At 33.4% G+C, this 20782-nt stretch overlaps 1 protein-coding gene across 1 annotated transcript in view; it reads left to right on the top strand.

Moving 5' to 3' along the window:
• The first annotated feature begins 215 nt into the window (after nucleotides 1-215).
• Nucleotides 216-20782, top strand: part of LOC145289360 (chromatin assembly factor 1 subunit B-like) — a 59115-nt gene continuing 38548 nt past the window's right edge. Inside the window, exons 1-4 of the mRNA XM_080136410.1 lie at nucleotides 216-353; nucleotides 13594-13716; nucleotides 16201-16306; nucleotides 19045-19071. Coding sequence (XP_079992536.1) covers nucleotides 13594-13716; nucleotides 16201-16306; nucleotides 19045-19071 — 256 coding nt within the window. The 5' untranslated portion in view covers nucleotides 216-353. The remainder of the gene's footprint in view (nucleotides 354-13593; nucleotides 13717-16200; nucleotides 16307-19044; nucleotides 19072-20782) is intronic.

Raw genomic sequence — 20782 nt, 5'->3', positions numbered from 1 at the left:
AAAATTTTTGATATAATATACAATTTAGGTACAATATAATATTCAATAAAAAATTTCCTCTGTAATAATAAATACGAAATCTGCATGAATTAAAATGTATTAAAACATATTTTACGACTAGGCAAGGCTAGACGAGTTCGCTTGTAATAAAATACTGTTTCGTTTACGTTCCGTTTTTTCCATTCCTTTTTTTCGAGGCCAGAAACACTAATGCATTATGGGCAATTTTGCGCGCCAAATCTCAGTTCGTCTTCTTCTTTTCTCCGATACCGCATTTTACTTTAATTTCCACGACTTCATCTGTTTTTATTTCCGTATTGAATAAATACCAAAAACCTCGCCGTCCAATTAAGGTGAGAATATCGTTTCATTTATTATTTCGCTTCTACCATTTAACAAATGACCGACTTTTCAAAGTTTATTTGAACTTTCTTTCGTAGAAATTGTTTTAATGTTTACTTTTATTAGAGAGAGAGATAGTTTTAGTTAAAACTTTTGATGTTTAATTTTACTGAACTCTATCAACAAACTCCAAATGGACTAATTATTATCTTTGTATTAATAAAATCGTTTTTTTTTCTTTTATGAGAGTATCCACCGTAGTATAAACACCCTCAACCCCCATGTTAAGAACTGCTTTCCAATTTTCGTGTTTATTCCGAAAGCCGTTCGTAACACCTGGAGGTAGGACGTGTTTATACTACGCTGTGTACTCTCATTAAAAAAAAAAAAAATACTGTGCTTGTGCACTTTTACAACCGTGCTTTTTAAAATATTTTTTCAGTTTAAATTCAAGTTCCACGATATATATTTTTTGTAATGAAATTGTTAGTTGAAAGCACAGATTAGTTACAAAACACCCTCCCAATGTTATGAATGGCTTTCAAAATATTTCAGCACGGTGGCAAAAGTGCGCAAGTACCAAAAATACCAATAAAATGGTTTTAACATGTGTCTGTGTTTACCGTTTCTCGTCTCTGTATTTATATTTTAAATTTTCATTTACTTTTAATCGAACAGGGGTGTGGGAATTAGTACGAAATTAAATCCACTAGAATTTCATTTTTTTTCTGGTGAGGGAACAAACATTGGTTAACGTGTACAAGCCGTCCTCCTTATCTTTGTTTTGTCTTTTTTTGGGTTTGTATTACTGTACACATAGATTCGAAAAAGTTGTCAAAAAACAAATATATAACAAATGTTATCAAAGGCAAGATAAATTACTTTTCTACCAAACTGGATATAATTTTCGTGTTTTTTCAATTTAACATGTTCATTCAGCTCAAAAAGCATACAGTGTTTATGTATTGGAAAATTCAAAATGGTGGCCGACTCTCTTTAACACGGTAAGTTCGGGAAAAGGTGTTATAAATAATAAACTAGACAAAATACTATTAAAAAAACACCGAATATATGTCAAGTTATGTCACGGTAACATATACTGAGCAAATTTCTAACAGTATTTTGTCTAGTTTATTATTTATTACACCTTTTTCCGAACTTACCGTGTTAAAGAGAGAGTCGGCCGCCATTTTAAATTTTCCAATACATCGGTAAACACTGTATGCTTTTCGAGCTGAATAAACATGTTAAATTGAATAAAAACACGAAAATGATATCCAGTTTGGTAGAAAAGTAATTTATATAACAAATAAATGTTATCAAAGGCAAGATAAGTTACTTTTCTACCAAACTGGATATATTTTTCGTGTTTTTATTCAATGTAACATGTTTATTCAGCTCGAAAAACATAGTGTTTAACGAGGTATAGGAAAATTCAAAATGGCGCCCGAACACGGTAAGTTTGGGAAAAGGTGTTATAAATAATAAACTAAACAAAATACTGTTAGAAATTCACTCAATATATGTTACCATGACACAAGTGGACATATTCGGTGTTTTATTAATAGTATTTTATCTAGTTTATTATTTATAACACCTTTTTCCAAACTTACCATATTAAAGAGAATGTCGGGCGCGGGCGCCATTTGGAATTTTCCAATACATCGGTAAACACTGCATGTTTTTCGAGCTGAATAAACATGTTACATTGAATAAAAACACAAAAAATGTATCCTGTTTGGTAGAAAAGTAACTTATCTTGCCTTTGATAATATTTATTTGTTATATTGTTTTTTGACAACTTTTTCGAATCTATGTGTACAGTAATACAAACCCCTTTTTCGAAACTGTATAGTAATACAAACCCTTTATTTAAAATGACGACTTTCATAGGTTTTCGACTATACTGAATAAGAAAATCTCAGTTAAATTTTGCGGAGCAAGTTGTTTTCGAGATATAAATACCTACATTATACACTAATTCACTGGCGGCCATGTTGTATGCGCGCGATAAACAAATATGTCCACCTCCACAATTTTCTTTAAAAATGTTAAGAACAACTTTCAAAATAAATACCTCCAAAATTTTGGAGGTGGAACTAATGTAAAAATTTACCAAAAAAAAAAAAAAAAAAAGAAAATGAAAAAAATACTTAATTTGTAGAGGTGCTCAGTTGGGTTTGTGTTACTATACAAAAGTGGTCAAAAAACAAATGTATAACAAATAAATGTTATCAAAGACAAGATAAGTTACTCCTCTACCTATCTGCAAAAGTTTTAATTGTTTAACTCAATTTAGAACATGTAATCTTTCGAAAATCATACAATGTTTATCAATATATTTGAAAAAGAAAAATGGCGGCGTGCTTGCTGTTGAATAGGGTACAAAACACTGTTAGAAATCCATCAAATATATGTCTGCCTGTGTCACGGTAACATATTTATCGACCTGTGATTTCCACAAAGTCACTTGGTATGCCCAACAGATGGCGGGAATAACCGAAACAGCTGAGTGAGCCTTATTACATAAAACCCACACACGAATTGTTACACTCTCTCCCCATGTTAAGAATGGTGACGACCATTGAAATTCATTAAGTAATGCATTGGAAAAAAAAATGTCTTAATATCTAGAAAACTACTTAGTGACCGTTTCCTGTCTCTTCCTGTCATCTGCTTGGCACACCCGAATAACTTCATGGAAATAAATGGCATTTATCATTATGCATTCAAATGCAAAAGTACCAAGAATTTTTCATTTATTAATCTAAGGTCAATGTGCGCTAGTGTACCAACTAAAGACTTACTGATACTTAAGATACTATCGACAGATCGATTTTTTTGGTACTAAATGCAGAGAGTGATCCGGACGTAAATAATAACGTTATTATTTAAAAAGCCATTTTTAACATGGGGAGGGAAGGGTGTTTTGTGCCTATTCTATACTTCAACCTTACAATTGAATAAAAAACAAAACTTTAAACTTGGAAATACGATTTAAAAAATAGCGCGGATCACTCTCTGCACTAGCACCGATTTTTTTAATTTTTTTTATTTTTTTTAATATATCGTTTCAAGCAAAAACAATAGTATGTACTTGATTGTCATAGTAATATATCCAAAAATTACGAAAAATCGAGTAGAAAATTATTTATAGTTAAAAGTACTTTTTACGGAAAATTGGGTAAGATATCATTTTTCTTATAGTGTGAGATATTTTATCTCCCCTGCTTTTTGCTCCATGACAGTAGCAAAATAAGACAAACACAACAAGGCTTATCTTAAAATTCAATACAAATGTTATTAGATCCTCTGCTGCAAAAAGGAATGCCCGTTGTGCCTCTGAAAAGAGCTGTCAACAACCTCAAAGTGATAGTTTTTCATCTTCAACAGGAACTGGAAGCAGGTTCATCTGTCTTGAGAAAATCTGAGTTTACAGCCATTTGAAGGGGGTCGATATGATGCCTTCTGGTGTAAAAAGATTCAATTCTCGCATTGAGATGATATTACAGAAGTTCATAATTAATGTTCATAGAAGGAAAGGTCCTTAATAATAGGTCGACAATTCAGACCTAAAAGTTTCAGTGAGACTCGAAATAATTATTGAGCCTAATTATTTAGGCTTAAAATAAGTTTCAAGTTGACACACAATGTAATAACTTTGCCTATTCATTTAGGCTTAAATAAAAGTCTCAAATGAACAAACAGGAAGAGGTGTGCAATGTTCCTCATTCAGTTGGAGTTTGTCTTTCATCGTTCGCTGCATCTGTGGAACTAAAAAAGGAGAGGCACATATGCGAAAAGCCTGCCAAGGTGAACCACGCAGCAAATATAATCAACTGATTGGTCCAAAACAAATACAATGGGAGGCATGATGTAATTGTCAAATTTCTAACAATAATAGATAGTAGGAGTATTCATGCAGGGGATATAAGTCAGAAACAAATATTTTAGATTACTTGTTCATGGCTGTAATATTTGTCTATAGCAATAAACTTTTTTCTTTTTTACTAAAAACACAAAATAGCAGTTATGCTACTCGATGAATTTTCATAATCTTTGGATATATTACTATTTTCAACATGACAATTAAGTATGTAAGATTGTTTTTGCATAAAACGATATATTTAAGAAAAAAAAAATTGATTTGTCGACTATATCTTAACAAGTACTGACTTCCTTTTAAGAAGTTGATTTTTAGGGATATTCAAGTCTGTATTCCGTATTGTTTTGACTTGTCGCCATGTTTTTGCATGTGCAACTTCACCCCTAAAATCAACTTTTTAAATCAAAATTCCCAAAAGGCCAAACTGCTTAAAAAAAGTCTAAATTCATGTAATTTGGCCTGAAAATGTTTAGTGCTTCTAAAATCGATTTAGTAGAACATTGCCTTAGAAATTGAACCCTTCTAATCAAATGGAGATTGATGAATGGCTAAAGGCTAGTCAATTGCTGAAAAAGAATGAACAAAAAAATAAAAAGAAAGCAGAGCATATTGTTCAACTTCTTTCTCCCACTCCAGAACAGTCCATGTGGATTCATTCAAATCGTTCATTTTTTCAAACCGGGGTTGTGGAAACGGTAGGAAGTTTCTCAATGTTTGGCTCATCTTCTTCCCCACATATAATAGTATCCGTGATGGAGTTGGGCAAAGGATGTTGGCCAAGTAGATCAGGCTGAGATATATAATCAAGTGCCGAATCATCGGACACTGTGGTATCATTATTAAGTATGTTAGAAGGGGAAGCATCAACAGGTATAGGAGCATGAGTGAGTGGAGAAACAAGCAGTACTGGGGTTGTCAGCTGATGGCATGATTTGATGACCAGTAACTGCATTTAGTGACATCAACCTCAGAAAATGCCTGTTGTGGAGTGTGACTTGGCCAGAGTGGAACATTTTTGCTCTGTACTGACAATTGGGTAATACTTCCACAATGCGACCACCAAGAATCACTTTTGGTCTTTATCTTGTAAAAGAACATTTGACCATAACAAGTAATGGCTGAAGCTCGTGCACTTTTGAATTATACCGCTTCAACAACTCTTCATTGCGCTTTCCAAAGGATGCCTCCCTATCCTCTGCAGAATTAACCCTCTTTGTGCAACTGATAGTATTTGGGATGAGACGGAATTCCATCACGAATCTGCTCATATAATAGAATTTGAGCAATTAACTTCAAATAAGGCATAGGTGTGTTTTGGTGTTGGAATATAGCACAAGCAACATTGATACCAATGGCAGTTCAAACTGCCATTGGTATCAACACTTGTGTACAATCCTTTTGGCTGTCTTGACTCCTAACTTAGCTCTGCCATTGGACTGAGAATATGCCACTGATGAGTCGGTGCATTACACCGCAAACAAAAGTTTGGAACTCTGCGCTCATATATTTTGAATCACCATCAGAGCTCAATTCTTCAGAAACACCTTATGAAACAAATAAGTTCTGAAAGATTTTAACAAGGATGTTTCTATTGACCTCATGAACCCTCAAGGCATAGATGAAGATCCACCCACTAAATCTGTCAACAATGGTTGGCTATGCATGTGAGCCAATTTCAAAATAGTCACTGCAAATCTGCTAGAATGGGTATTCTGGAGATTTAGTCAAGATTAATGGCTGAGGTGGATATGATGGTGAATGTTTTGCACAATCAAGACAATTGTCTTTGTAGTTGCATTGATCAAGACTGGGCGAATAAACACAGTGATTTGCTTGGAATTTTGTGCCTGAGACACCCTGATTGACAGCTTGGAGGTTATCCAGAACAACCTTCCTCAAGACCTGTGGGATAACCAGCCTCTTATCTAAGAATACAATTCCATTGAATGTGGAGAGACGGTGCTGCACTGCCCAATACGATAGGATGACCTGTTATACCATTACGCTTATTAGGAAAGCCAGTTTGGATGATTGAGATTAGATTTTGGCATTTGGGATCCTCCCGTACTGCTTTAGAGATATTATCAAGGGTGATACTGCTTAGCTTGCTCATGGCTGAGACAATTGCCATCATCAATGCATCTCTAAAGATGTCAGTCTGATCAAGTGTGTCATGGTCACTGAGAGGCAATAAAATTGCTGTGATTGAATCTGGATTACGTGACAAAGTATCTGCCCAAGCAATGGACTGGTAAACTTCCATGGTAGGGTTAATTCTTTGAGATTTTGTATTCTCGGATTGCTTATTCTTGGTCATTGAAGATGCCCAACAATGGTTTCTGGTCTGATGTAACAATGAGGTCCTCACAGCCAAGGGAGAGACAAGAATGTTACAATACTCACGATACTGCTAAGACTTCGCCTTCTGTGGGTGAGTAGTTTTGCTCAGCCTCTTTCGTGAAGCGTGACCCTACAAATATCAATTTCCAGCCTTCAGAACAGCACAAGGGGTTTATATCCGTGCATTCACAGTTCTTTTGCAGTAAGAAGTACCCGACTCCTTCTTTACACCAATCAGACTAAACACAAGTACTCCTTTTCAAATTAAACGACTTAAAACCTTTCTTGACCAGTTCTACGATTGCGACTGAATTTTTTGAAGGCAATAGCAAGAAGTTCATCCCAGTACAATTTATGGATTGGTTTTATTAGATCACAGAATGGAGCCATAACTGGATCAAGAGCATACACCCAAGCAACTCTGATGAATTTCTCAAGTTTAACCACATTTTCAGGAATTGGTGCCAATGGTAGGTATGCTGATTTGGCTGGTGGTGGTTTAGGGTTAGTGATGGGAGACGATCTAGCTGGACTGCTTGAGCAACAGGATGAATGCATTTGATGAGGATAACTATTTGGTAGTATGTTAACTCTTATAAATCTTTTCCTGCTAAAGTAGAGGCGATCAACTTTGTCACAGAAGAGAGGCTGTGTAGTGAGATGACCCTCAACATTGAACTCGGCATTGATCCAACCTTTGCATATGAGAGTGGAGCTACCAACTGCTAATACCTTTTTGAAGCAAGGAAGCAACTGAGTCATTCAGTCCTAACTGCCTCAGCTGCTTGGGTTCTGCCAAACAGATATTTGCTCCACTATCAGGGAAAATGTCCAAGATAAGTTGCTGCCACATTTGTGTTTATCATCCTTCTTTGCTATTGCGGTTACCTCTTTGCCTTATATTTACTTTATTACGGTCAAGTGGCACCTTCACACTGCCTTTCGCAACCCCCTCTTCGCTATTAGCATCAAAATCTTATCTTTTAACCAAATTCTAGTTGTATAACAATTTGGTTTAATTAATAATTTAATGACAAAACAATATCCTAATAATATAACCATAATTATTACAATATTATTTGACTATTATCTAAACCAAATTGTTATAAAACTAGAATTAATTTGGGTTTGAATTTTTGAGATGACAATGAGTATTTGGATTATTCGAAATACTTTTGAATGTCTGCAAGACCCGTGGTGTAATGGATAAAGTATTAAGTTCAGTTCTAATTGACTCTTTTCAGAGATAAGGTAAAATTTCAATTCTTAATGCAAGTGATAATAATACAATTGCGAATTACTTAAGACATGGCTAACGAAATGAGAAGATGCTAACATATAACCCAGGAACCGCAAGTTCCTTTGCCCTTGTACCCAAAAGTTCCAGTCGCAGCTGCAGAATCCCCAAATGAATCAGAAGCCACTACTGTTACCAATCCTACAGACTCAGCAGAAAACATTCCAGCCCCAATGAGCCAGTTGTTGATCCATTCGACCAACTACCTTAATAAAAGATGTCCCAACGAGAAGTAATCTATCCGGAGCACTAAAGAGGTTGGAATAACACAGGTCTCAATGAAATTTAACTGCCTCGTACATGGAATCTTCTTTGGCAGGAGAGATGTAACAAAACAGTTTTAACCAACATGCCTGAACGGTTTCATTCTGAATGCTTACTCCTGTTGGCAGGAGAGATTCACCCAGGATCAGTTGAGCTGACTCCTCTTGTAGAATACAGTGTCCTGGATAAATTCAGACCATGCACTATGGTTTGTATCAGACAAGATAGTGATGAGAGCCAATCTTGAGACCAGCGCTGAAACTATGGATTGCCACTAGGTTTGACATCTGTTTTAATGTTGTGTAAACACATCTTTAGCTGACCACTGGGGCGCCATCAACTACTGCTTTGTGAATAAACTTTCTTGGGTTCCGGTGACTGAACCATCAAAGTTTACTCTTTAAAAGAGATTGATTGTGGCGGATGATCTTGCAGCATGTTCCAACTTAGGTATTGGAGAAAAAATTGTACCAGCAAATCCAGAATTCAGCAGATGTATTGATTGAACACTTCTAGCCTTTTGTTTAGGTTTCATAGCTGTAGAAAAACATTGTCCGAACAAGCGCTTGATAGATTTGGACTTTCGTGTCTTGTGATCTCATGTTAAGACCACAGGCAGAATTGTAGGTGACTGAAAGCTTAAATGAATTCTCCAAGCTGTACTATCCTAGATGCGTCACTAATACTTCTTTAGTAATGTGATGATTCCAAAATTTTTGCCGAATCTGATACAATTACCAATTCCAATTCTTTAAAAATTTCTAAACATTAGGGATTTTATACTTTTTAAAATCTTCACATGACAGTAAACTGTTATGTAAAGTCTGCATATATTTTGCAAAACATTAAAAATACACTAGGGAAGGGGGGGGGACTATATTACAAGAGTAGATCTTAAATACTTTTTCTTGTGTTTTTCTTGTAGTTGATTTTCATAAACAAAAAGTTTGATTTGTGTCTAAAATAAAAAAAAAATGAAAAAAAGTGTAGGAACAGAATTGTAAACAAAGTCGGTACCCGTGTCAAGAATGAGTTTCTACATAAAAATGTTAAGTAGAAAACCATTCTTTAAATTGGGAGGGGTCTCTGTTAACAATTCTCCACTTTCCCTTTATGGAAGAATTTTTATATTTTTTCCTAATTATAAAGATTTGGTTGTTATTAATTTATTTTACTATAAAAAGAAAAGCAAAATAATAGCAATTTTGGAGATTAACATCTTTGGCTAAGCCATTCCTCTAAAATGAGATTGCATCTGTTTTTTTAGGCGCAAAAAAAAAAAAAGAAAAAAATGAGAATTTTCAGTAAGAAATCAGTTTTGCATATAAATTTAACTTAAAATGATCTTCATTTTCAGCCCATTCTAACTTTTTATGGATATTTACGAATTTTTTACCACTAATCTAATCCAATTGCTCAAAAATTGAAAATCAAACAAATTACTGATAGAAAGTTCCATTTTTGAAGGGTTATTGACATTTATTTGATGTATCAGCATTTTTAATTTTCGGTTTTGAGTAGTTATCAAGGATCCTCATGCAGGACTTATGGACAGCCATTTTTTGTTCTAACTTTTTTTTTTTTTTTTTTTTTACAAAGGCATCACCACATTATCAGGGCCCAGAGGCCACTCAAGGATAAGGGTTAAGAGTGTACAGTAGAAGTTGGTCAATATAGTAATCATTAGTAATGAAAATTTGGTAAATTTAATAACTTATATGGAACGGCTCATCAAGAACTTATTTACCTTAGACTTGAACACAACCATATTGTAGTCAGCCGGAAAGCAGGAAAACGGAAGACAATTCCACAGGCGTGCAGTTCTAAGAAAGAAGCTTTGTTCATGGAATCTATGTTTAGGTTTAGGCACAGATAAAGAGTGGGGGAAATTATTGATAGTGTTTACAGCTAGACGAGTGTTTCTTGTGAAAGTTTGGCGAGGGGGGACCATAGATTGAAGCTCAGTTGAACACTTTCCATGAAAATAACGATACATCAGAGACAAACTCGCAACATCTCTTCTGTGAGATAGAGGTAGTAAGGAGGAGAAAAGGACATCTCCTACGAGGCTACGAAGTCTATTTTGAACTCTATCAAGGCAGGACAAGTCCTTTCTAGCAGCTCCTGCCCAGATGTGGCAACAGTATTCCATCCTTGGACGTACCTGGCTCTTATATAGATAGAGAATAGCATCAGCAGTGAGATATCTACTGGATCGATAGAAAGATCCCACCATTTTTCCAGCGGCCTTGGCAACAGATTTGATATACGTGCTCCATTTAAGATCAGGAGTAATGGTCAAGCCCAGAAGCTTGTCAAAACTTGAGGCCTCCTGAAGACGAGAGCCATTCATTTCAATTGATGACGAATGTGGATTAAAATGTTGATGATGTAAAGAGAGAAGCTTGGTTTTAGATGCATTAAAAGTAACCAGCCACTCCTTTCCCCATTGTACTACATGCTCAAGATCAGAGGAGAGAGAATTGGAGAGTACTTGCTCGTTTACTGTCTTAGATGTGGTACCATAAATGGTAGTGTCGTCAGCATAAATGTCTACAAATGATGTAAGGATATGATTTGGAAGATCATTAATGTAGATCAGGAAAAGAGTTGGGCCCAGGATGGATCCCTGAGGGACACCGGCATTAATACTGTGAGCTTCTGATTTTTGCCCCTCAACTACTACTCTTATGAACCTATCAGAAAGAAATGATTTAATAATTGAGAAGACTTTTCCAGCTATACCATAGCTAGCGATCTTATGAAGTAAACCTTTATGCCATACCCTATCAAAGGCTTTAGATATGTCAAGAGCAATTGCCCTAGAAAGATTGCCACCGTCGAGAGATTTGCTAATCCTATGCGATATAACTGTAAGGACATCTGCTGTAGATCTAGCAGAACGGAAACCATATTGAGTGTCACTAAGAAGGTTATTTTTGTTGAGATGTTTAATTACTTCTGTATTTAACACAGATTCTAGCAACTTACTCATGACGCACAGGAGACTTATTGGCCTGTACTGAGAGGGGGATGAGCGATCACCTGAATTCTTAAATACAGGGCATACTGATGAGATTTTCCAGGGAGATGGGAAACTATTCTCCTTAAGACAACGTTTAAACAGTTTTGTAAGTATGGGCGCTAGTTCAGGTTGAAGTTTTTTGAGTACTATAATTGGAATACCATCAGGGCCAGTTGCTTTACTGGAATCAAGGTTTTTGATTAGCTTGGCAACATCACGTACAGATATACGTATATCACATAGCGTGTTTTCTGATACAGGAGGAAATATTGGGGGTTGGCGGTCTTGGTCGCAAAGGGTAGAATTAGCTGCAAAGTTCTTGACAAAGAGTTTGGCTTTGTCTGATGCTGACGAGATTACCTCAGGTCCATTGATAATAGTTGGGATGGAGCACACGCTTCTGTTCAGGATTCTGTTTGCTATTTGCCAAAACTGGTGGGAACCAAGCCGCTGCTCAGCTACTTTGGACTTAACAGATTGAGCATACAACTCTCTGTGCTCCTTATTACTTTCTTACAATGGTTGCTGGCAGTCCTGAAAACGGCTTTAGTTTCCATACATCTATTACGTTTGAAGCAGTGGAAAAAGTGATTTCTGTGCGCAATGGCAGCAGCACATTCTGGAGAGAACCATGGCTGGCTGTTAGGTTTTTGCTGAAACTTTTTAGAGGGTATGAAATGGTCAATACCTACAATTAACCATTCAGTTAGGTCTAATACTATAGAGGACACATCCTTTTTAAACATAATTTAAACAAATAAAATTAAACATAATTAAAAATAAAAAAAAATTCAAAAGGAATTCCTGTACTTGTACAGGATTCAACCTAATTAAAAAAGCAAAAATATAGAAAAATCTCTCTCTATATATATAGCCATCATGGACTAAGGTCATATTCCAAAAATCATGTAAACTGATCAAGTAGTTTTTATATACTTGTACAGGATTCAACCTAATTAAAAAAGCAAAAATATAGAAAAATCTCTCTCTATATATATAGCCATCATGGACTAAGGTCATATTCCAAAAATCATGTAAACTGATCAAGTAGTTTTTATATAGGAAATCATTTTTTATGAGTATTCATAGTATACTTGTAGACATTATAAAGCTGATTTTAAAACCTCGATAATTTGAATTGCGTTTCCTCCCTTTATTAAACACGGCAGACCTTAACACAATCTCTTACTTTCTCATAAAATTTGATTCTTTGTTAGTTCCTTTTTTTTTTTTTTTTTTTTAACTATTTGATTAATTTCTATGATTATGACTTAACAAAGTGGACACTGTTTTGAACTAAAAAAAAAAAAAAGCTTTTAAACACAAATAAACCAAAGATAGGTAGAAGAGTAACTTATCTTGGATTTAGTAACATATTTGGTTTTCATTCCTTGAAGTTTTAGTCGTTACAGGAACAAATATTCACATCTCATTCTTCTTTTTGGGAGAAAGGAGCAAATTTAAATTTGATTCAACAAATTTTCCCTTTAGACTTCAGACTATCTTTTGTAAGATTATTGACAGATTAAAAAACATTTTTTGATCTATCCCCCCCCCCCCCCAAGCTATCACAAGTTGAAATTAAAAGGAATTCCTGTACTTGTACAGGATTCAACCTAATTAAAAAAGCAAAAATATAGAAAAATCTCTCTCTATATATATAGCCATCATGGACTAAGGTCATATTCCAAAAATCATGTAAACTGATCAAGTAGTTTTTATATAGGAAATCATTTTTTATGAGTATTCATAGTATACTTGTAGACATTATAAAGCTGATTTTAAAACCTCGATAATTTGAATTGCGTTTCCTCCCTTTATTAAACACGGCAGACCTTAACACAATCTCTTACTTTCTCATAAAATTTGATTCTTTGTTAGTTCCTTTTTTTTTTTTTTTTTTTAACTATTTGATTAATTTCTATGATTTTTGGAATAAGACATTCGTTCCGAGATAAGTACGTAAATCATATAGATTTTTTTCTGTACTTTTGTATTTTTTTCTGGACAAGAACCGGAATTTCATTCATTTTTGCTCACTAACCCACCTGGTTTGTGGTACGTACATCTTGTAGAGGATGCTCCCATGATTGAAGCCATATTTAGTCTAAAAACTGAGTTATGTCTCATGTACACTTTCCCATCCAGAAATTTTCACTTTAGATATTGTGAATACACAATTGAAGAGATATAAAAAAAAATAGGTGCCATGTCAATTTAAACTATTTTGAATCCATTTGTAATCAAAAAAATGGCTGACTTTTACTATCGTGACACTTTGAAATTAAAAAGTAATTTTGAAACCATTGAACTTTTGATTAGATGTTAAATCTTGTGATTTTTCATATTAATCTACTTTGCATGTAAAATAATAAAACGAAAGGACTGGATTTTATTTTAATTTACTTTTTTTTTTTTTTTTTTTTTTTGTTTTTTCAGATGAAAGTTGTTACACCTGAAATCTCCTGGCATGAACGTGATCCGATTTATGCTGTTGACTTCCAGCCTGGAAATAGGCCAATCCAACGGCTAGCCACATCTGGAGTTGACAAATTTGTCAGAGTATGTTTTTCTTTGCTGTCAATTTTCTGTTATATAAATCTCAATTGTCTAGTGTGTGTGTGTCCAACTAAAAGTCAAAAACTACAAAACGGACTACTATGAGTATGGTATTTCAGATCCTTCAGACGTGTAATATCGAAAATTCAGAAAAAAAAAAAAAAAATTTTCTGCCTTAACGACCGCAGAATCTGATGGGGAGGGGCATGTAAAATCATCTCTTTTTCTAAACGATTCAACGTGTTCGCATGTGTGAACTGTTCATATCTCAGATACCTTAAATACATAAATTTGCAACATCACGTTATGACCATCACTGTAGCTGAGTGGGTTAGAGGGTTCTCTCATCACTATTAGTTTTTGCGTTTGCGTCCGCCATAAGGCGGATGTTTTGTTTTTTATTTTTAATATTTTTGAAAATGTTTATTTTGGTAAGCTTTTGCATTAAAATAGGTTTAAAAGACTTTTTTATATATTTTTTGTTTTGTACTTTGTAGTATTTACTTGGCATTTTTTTTATCGGCGGTTGATTTAACTGAGGGTTGATTTAAAGATCAGATTACTATTAAATGCATGATCATTACGTACCTAAATCACAAATATTTTCCGAATTCGTAGCAGTGGGCCGACATCAGTCGATTCTTTTTCAAACAGATATAGATTATTGCATAGTAAAACTAATTAAATTAAAACCAAAATCATTTAACAAATGTATGCATATGTGAATGCTGTTCATTTAAAAACAAATTTGCAACGTCATAATGTTATTGTGATGTTGGCCTAATTGGCATAATGCCGTTGCGATGTTGACCTAATTTCTGCTTATGGGGGTTGGGTTTTTAGTCATTTTTGTTTTTCTTTTTATAACAATATATTTTATTTTTAAAATTGAATTTCAGTTTGCTTTATTTTTAAGTTTTTTTTTCCTATCTTTAAAAAAGACAAAAAAATTTTGAAGTTTACGGAATGTGCTGAGATAACCACCCACAAAGTAACCTGGTCATTGCAATGGACCGTAAAGAGAAATCTTTCTAGACGGGGGCAGCATTTAAGAAATTCGCTTAAAGTGGTATATAGTCATGGGAGGTGGTCAGGTACTTTCTTTTTTTTTTTTTTTTTTTTTTTTAAGAGAAATTGCATTTTTGTGTTTTTATAAAATTTGAATTTTTTAAAGCTTTTATAGTTTCAATTATTTGACTTTGCTCATTTATTAAAAAAAAATAAAGGTTGAAAAGACATTTTTCACTCAGTAATGAACTTTGGAAGATTATTGGCGAAAAAAAAAACAATCGAAAGTTTTATTATTTCTAGTCGCGACTGGGAAAAATCACTCACAAATTCAACTGTTTCGCTCACAACTTTCCTATACATTTCAGATTGACAGAATAACATTACATTGGATTAACACAATGACCCGACTCTTTGTTAAAAGTAGATTTGATGACTTAATTTTTAATGTTTATTTTATTTTTTATGCATTTCATGTTAGCCTTCTCAAAACCTTAAGATTTATGTTAACATAAATTAAAAAAAATGTTGGTTCTTATCAATAATTATTCTTAACTTAAGATAAAGAATAATCTCTATGGTTGTATACACCTGTGACAAAATGAAAATATCATATTCCAAAAATCATGTAAATTGATTAATTAGTTTTATTTTTATAAAGAAAATAAGTTATTGATTGATTAAAATTCATTGAAATTACAACAAACATCTTGCAAGTATAAACCATTCTTAAGTTATCTCCCTTTCTTGAGATTATTTTTAAGATAGCGCGGTGAGAGTTTACTCATAATTTTTTATTTTCTTATTTAAAAATCTGTTTAATTTAGTGATTTTTGGAATATGATATTTTCATTTCTTCATGGGCATGTAATATTATTTCAATCAATTTTTATTTTTTTCATTTACCACTTGCAGGAAGTCCTTGTGACCACTGCATAAATACAATTTCATTCACAAATTTCATAAAACAGATTAGTATTACTGACATTGTTTTAAAACAAATACACTTCATCAGATTTGTGATCTGTTTAACACTATTTTCAATCCATTACAATTTTTTTTTTTTTTTTTGCAATCTTCTGTATTCAATAATCCATAATAATGTGATTCACTTTTAGTGTTTATTTACCCTCTGGCATGTAGTTTGTGTGGCAAAAAATTTGTGACTTATTTGTTTTCCTTTTCTCTTTTTTCTTTTTTGTATTTCTTTTTACTTTTCTTTTTCTTTTTCAGTTTTCATTTTTTTTTGTACTGAAACTTTTTAAACAACGCGTTTTTTTCAACTATTTTCCACCACCTGATATATTTTTTGACTTGAGAAATGTTTTGAAACTTGAAAAATGCACATCATTGACATTTTATGTCTGTTATCATGATTAATAACCAAATTCCATTTTTCTTATTTCAGTGATATGTTATTAAAAAGAAAAAAGAAACTCAAAATTGTGAATGAATCTTTTTTTTTCTTTTTTACTTAAGATTTGGCAGTTCAAAGTGGATGAATCTGGAAAAGGCACGGTTGAATTTTTATCCAATTTAAAAAGACACACAAAAGCTGTGAATGTTGTTCGATTTTCTCCTGATGGTTAGTCGAGTTTTATTTCATTTTTTCTAACACTCTCTTATCTGTTTATATTAATATTATAATTCAATTTATAAATCAATCTTGGCTCTGTACTAACTTTATTCATTGTCCTAAAAAGTAAATTTTCAATGAAATAAAAAATATAATTTATGGTACTTCTCTAATTTACAACCCAATCTCTGGCAACTTTGTGTCAGCATCTTCCGACACTTTACGTAAGAAGCCAGATTTTAAAATGCAGTGTGTCCTCCTCCCCATGTTTCTGTTTAGAAAGCCATTCTTAACATAGGGGAAGGTGGGGACTTAAACATATAGTGTTGAAAATCATTTTTTGTTTAAAAAAAAACTTTTCTCGATTTAATGAATTTCATGCTTTTGTCTTCTGGCAGCAGATTGGTTAATTACTTCAGTGTTTTTCAACTGCTTCGGTAACCTGTCAGAAGATGCTGATGCGAAGTTGCATGTTATTAGGTTGTAAATTGGATAAGCACTATTTTTTGTGTTCTCGTTTATGATATAAAGCAGAGTTATAGATTGTGTACATGGGTGAGTCAAGTTTAATCATAAACTAAATAAAAATACACTTACAAAATTTATATTTTCTCATTTAGTTTGAATGAGTGACTTAATAAATTAAAAAAAAAATTAGAATTTAAAAATATAATCAAGCCATTTTTGCATCATCACCATATTTGGGTTAATGTCCATTTTATATGCTGGCATGTGTTTTTTTTTTTTTTTTGCTAGTTTGATGTAGAGGGCTACTATCACGGACATAAGCTACAGGGGTACTATGTGGTGAGTTGGGCAGTAAGATGTCGGTTCACGTTACACTTGAACTTCTGCATGTCAGTACAGTTGGAGAAGCAGGAACCTGGAAGGGAATTCCAAAGTCTAGCGGTTCTGGGAAGAAACAACTGGAGTAGAATGCTCTCTTACATCTAGGTATCTCAACTGTGAAGGGGTGGGATTTTGTTGCTCATCGGGTTTGTTGGGGGTATTTACGTCGAGGGGGGGGGTACAAGTGCTTGCAGTTCGTCAGAGTATTCACCGTTAAAGTACTTGTAGAACAGGCAGAGGGATGCTACATTTCGTCGATGGGACAGAGGCTGAAGCTTAGATGACAGTTCAGGACCTATCAAGTTGGCGACTCTCTTTTGAACCTTGTCTAGGAGTGAGAGACTAGTAGCAGATGCACCAACCCAAATATGACAACAATACTCCATACATGGGCGAATGGTGGCCTTATAGAGGTACAGGATACTTTCAAGCGTTAGTAGCTTTCTAGTACGGTAGAGAGAACCTACCTTTTTCGCGGCGGTTCTGGCAATGCTCTCAATGTAATTTTTCCAACTCCTGTTTTCTGTGAACGTTAGGCCGAGGAGTTTAAAAGATGTACTTTCAGATAGTCTTTGGCCATTGCTATTGGTGGTAGAGAAGGTTTCTTGTAGTTAGTGAAGGAAACAAGTTTGATGGCTTTAATAATCTGACTTTGAAACTAACCTATTTCTAGTTAGGTCTTATAACAATAAATGATTGTTCATTTTAAAATGGTTTCATTGTTTAAATTTCTATATGCACACAATGGTTCATTTCTTAATACTTTTAGATGATGATAATAGCAATGACATTTTTATAAATCAATTTGATGATGATAAAGCGTGTTAACTCAGTCTTAATACAATTTAATTACATGAAACATGACTTCAAACCTAATATTTTTCTTTTATATGAGTTTTTATTAAAAAAGTTCTAGGATAAATAACTGAGTTTTAAGAGAATATTTTAAAATTCAACTTTATAAATTTTAATATTAAAAATTTGGGAAAAATTGATTAATAAAAATGCCATTACTATTATAAAAACTTAACCAGAGATAGACTAGTTTGGAAGTTAATTTATAAAAGCCATGAAACGCATGTCAGCACATAAAATGAATGTTATACCGAATATATGTATATGATGATAAATAGCATGTAAAAGTGATTAAAGATAAATAAAATTAAGGTTCTTATGTAGAATATGGATTGTGCTGAAATGACATTATTTAGATAACCATTCTTAACATGGGGAGGGTAGGGCGTTTTGTAACTATTCACCTAACAATTTAATAAACAAAAGATATAGTCAAAATTCAATTTAACTTAAAAATCCTATCTAAAAATAGCGCGATACTTATTCTGGATAAGTACCAAAATTATTTTTTTTTAATATTTTATTTCTTAGATTTGTATGTTTTAATGAGACATTTTTTGTTTTGTATTTAAGATTTTATATCTTTCCTTTTATTTCAGAATTCCCCCTATATTAAAAAAAATATAAAGAAAAATCTACCTGCGACAAAATGAAAATATACTCCAAAAATCATGTAAATTGATCAAGTGGTTTTATTTTTATAAAGAAAATCAAATTTTATGAGTATCGGAGGAGTGACTGCCTTGCCTGCCATATTGAAAAAAAATTTCTCAAACAGTCAACAATAATTCAAACTTGCATAGTTTATGTTGTCATGCCTATGGATTCCCATTAATTGCTTAAAAATGATTTTCTTTATAAAAATAAAACTACTTGATCAATAAAAGTGATTTTTGGAATGACATTGTCGTTTCATCACACAGATTTTTCTTGATGTTTTTTTTTAATAGAGAAATTCTTGACAATCTTTTCTTTCAAATGTTTTTTTTTTTTAATTTTTGTCTTGTGTTATTTTTTTAATCTTTTTTTTTTCTTTTTTTTAGGAGAAACGATGGCATCTGCTGGTGATGGTAAGTTTGCCCTTATTTTCATAAAATTAAAAATTTTATTGTCAAAATTTCCACTAACTCCCATTCCAATTTGATTTGTTTCATTTATTTTTGTGTGTAATATCTTTGCTGCTACCAGATCAGACAGTCTGAAGAAATCAGCTTCTTGACCTAAAATGCACTAAACATTGATGTTATTGTTTTTTTTCTTTCTCTTTGTAAAACTCAATCATGTTCTGCAAAACCATAGATAACAATTTTCCTCTATAAAACAATCAAATCAAACAGCATAAAGATTTAAAGGAGTTGAAGTATGAACATTTTTACTAAAATGACTGGATTTTGCATTAAAAAACTGAAATTGCTTAATAGATTGTAAAGTAAAACAACCAAACTATTTGTCATGTCTTGTTTTAGTTGATATGCCTGTTTTCACCATCTTTACATTTGAAAGGAGTCATTTTTTTTTTTGTTTTTGTATTAGTGAATCAAACAAGAATTTTAACCAAGAAAAATATAGTTGATGAACGATGGATGGAGAGGTGGGAGTTATGAAAAAAGGAAAACAAAATTGCTGAAGAGGACAGAAACTTGTCAAAAAGCCACTGAAATACTCGTTTATACAAGAATTTTTAACCTATTTTTTATTTTTATCCACAAGATTAAAAGTTAAAAACGCCCATTAAATATCTTTGCATCCATCTTTGCGAAGCGATGGAAATGCTGAGTCTTTCAACTGTATCTCCAGTAATTACTGCCTTCCATAATTGTTGTTTCACCATGTTTTGGTTTACTAAACCTCTGGCTTGCTTGCATAGGATTGAAACCGCTAGCTTCTGACAATGTTCACCTGGAACCATAGAGACTGAACACCTCTATCCACTCTATCTATGGTTCCAAATGAGCATTGTCAAGAGAAGCGGTTTTAATCCTACACAAGCAAGCCAGAGATTTAGTTGGCCAAAACTTGGTGCGACAACAACTATGGAAGGCAGTAATTACTGGGGATACAGTTAAGAAACTCAGCATTCCTATCCTGTAGCAGTTAATTACCTGAAGAAGGCCAGAGGAGGAGCCGAAACGTGGTGAAACAACCATGAAGATGAGGATAACAATCCGCAAAAAAAATGAATATAGATATTCTCTTTGTTTGGAAAATAAGTATCTCAGTGAATGGGAAGAGGGCCAGAGGATGTTAGCCAAAATGTGGTGAAACCACAACTATGAAGATGAGGATAACAGCCTACAAAAGGAATGAATACACAAATTCTGAAACCTCATCTCACAGGATTAAAAAAAAAAAAAAAATAAATAAAAAAAATAAAAAAAAATAAAGTGAATATCTCTAGGGCTGGTCAAGGATTTTTTCAGCTCATCATACCCTCCACCCCCTTTTCTAGCCAAGCATTTATTGTTACGTTTGCCATTCACATTTTTTTTTTTTTTTTTTTTTTTTTTACACAGTGATCACCACTTATCAAGGCCCGGAAGCCACTCAGGGATAAGGGTTATTGCAAGTACATCACGTTAGTGAGGAGATTTTATGAAGTGTTTAATTAGGGGGGGCGGTTCATTAGGAATTTGTTAACATTAGACTTGAAGACATCCAAGTTGTAGTCCGGAGGGAAGCAGGCAGACGGAACAGAGTTCCACAGGCGTGCAGTTCTAACAAAGAAGCTTTGCTCATGAAATCCGCGTTTTGATTTAGGCACAGATATAGAGTGGGGGAAAT

This window comes from Euprymna scolopes, chromosome 1 (assembly GCF_053919585.1).
Source record: "Euprymna scolopes isolate OS-2025 chromosome 1, ASM5391958v1, whole genome shotgun sequence".
NCBI classification, from domain to species: Eukaryota; Metazoa; Mollusca; class Cephalopoda; order Sepiida; family Sepiolidae; genus Euprymna; species Euprymna scolopes.
Note: the sequence above shows the minus strand (reverse complement) of the source record. Positions and strands in the feature narration are given on the sequence as shown.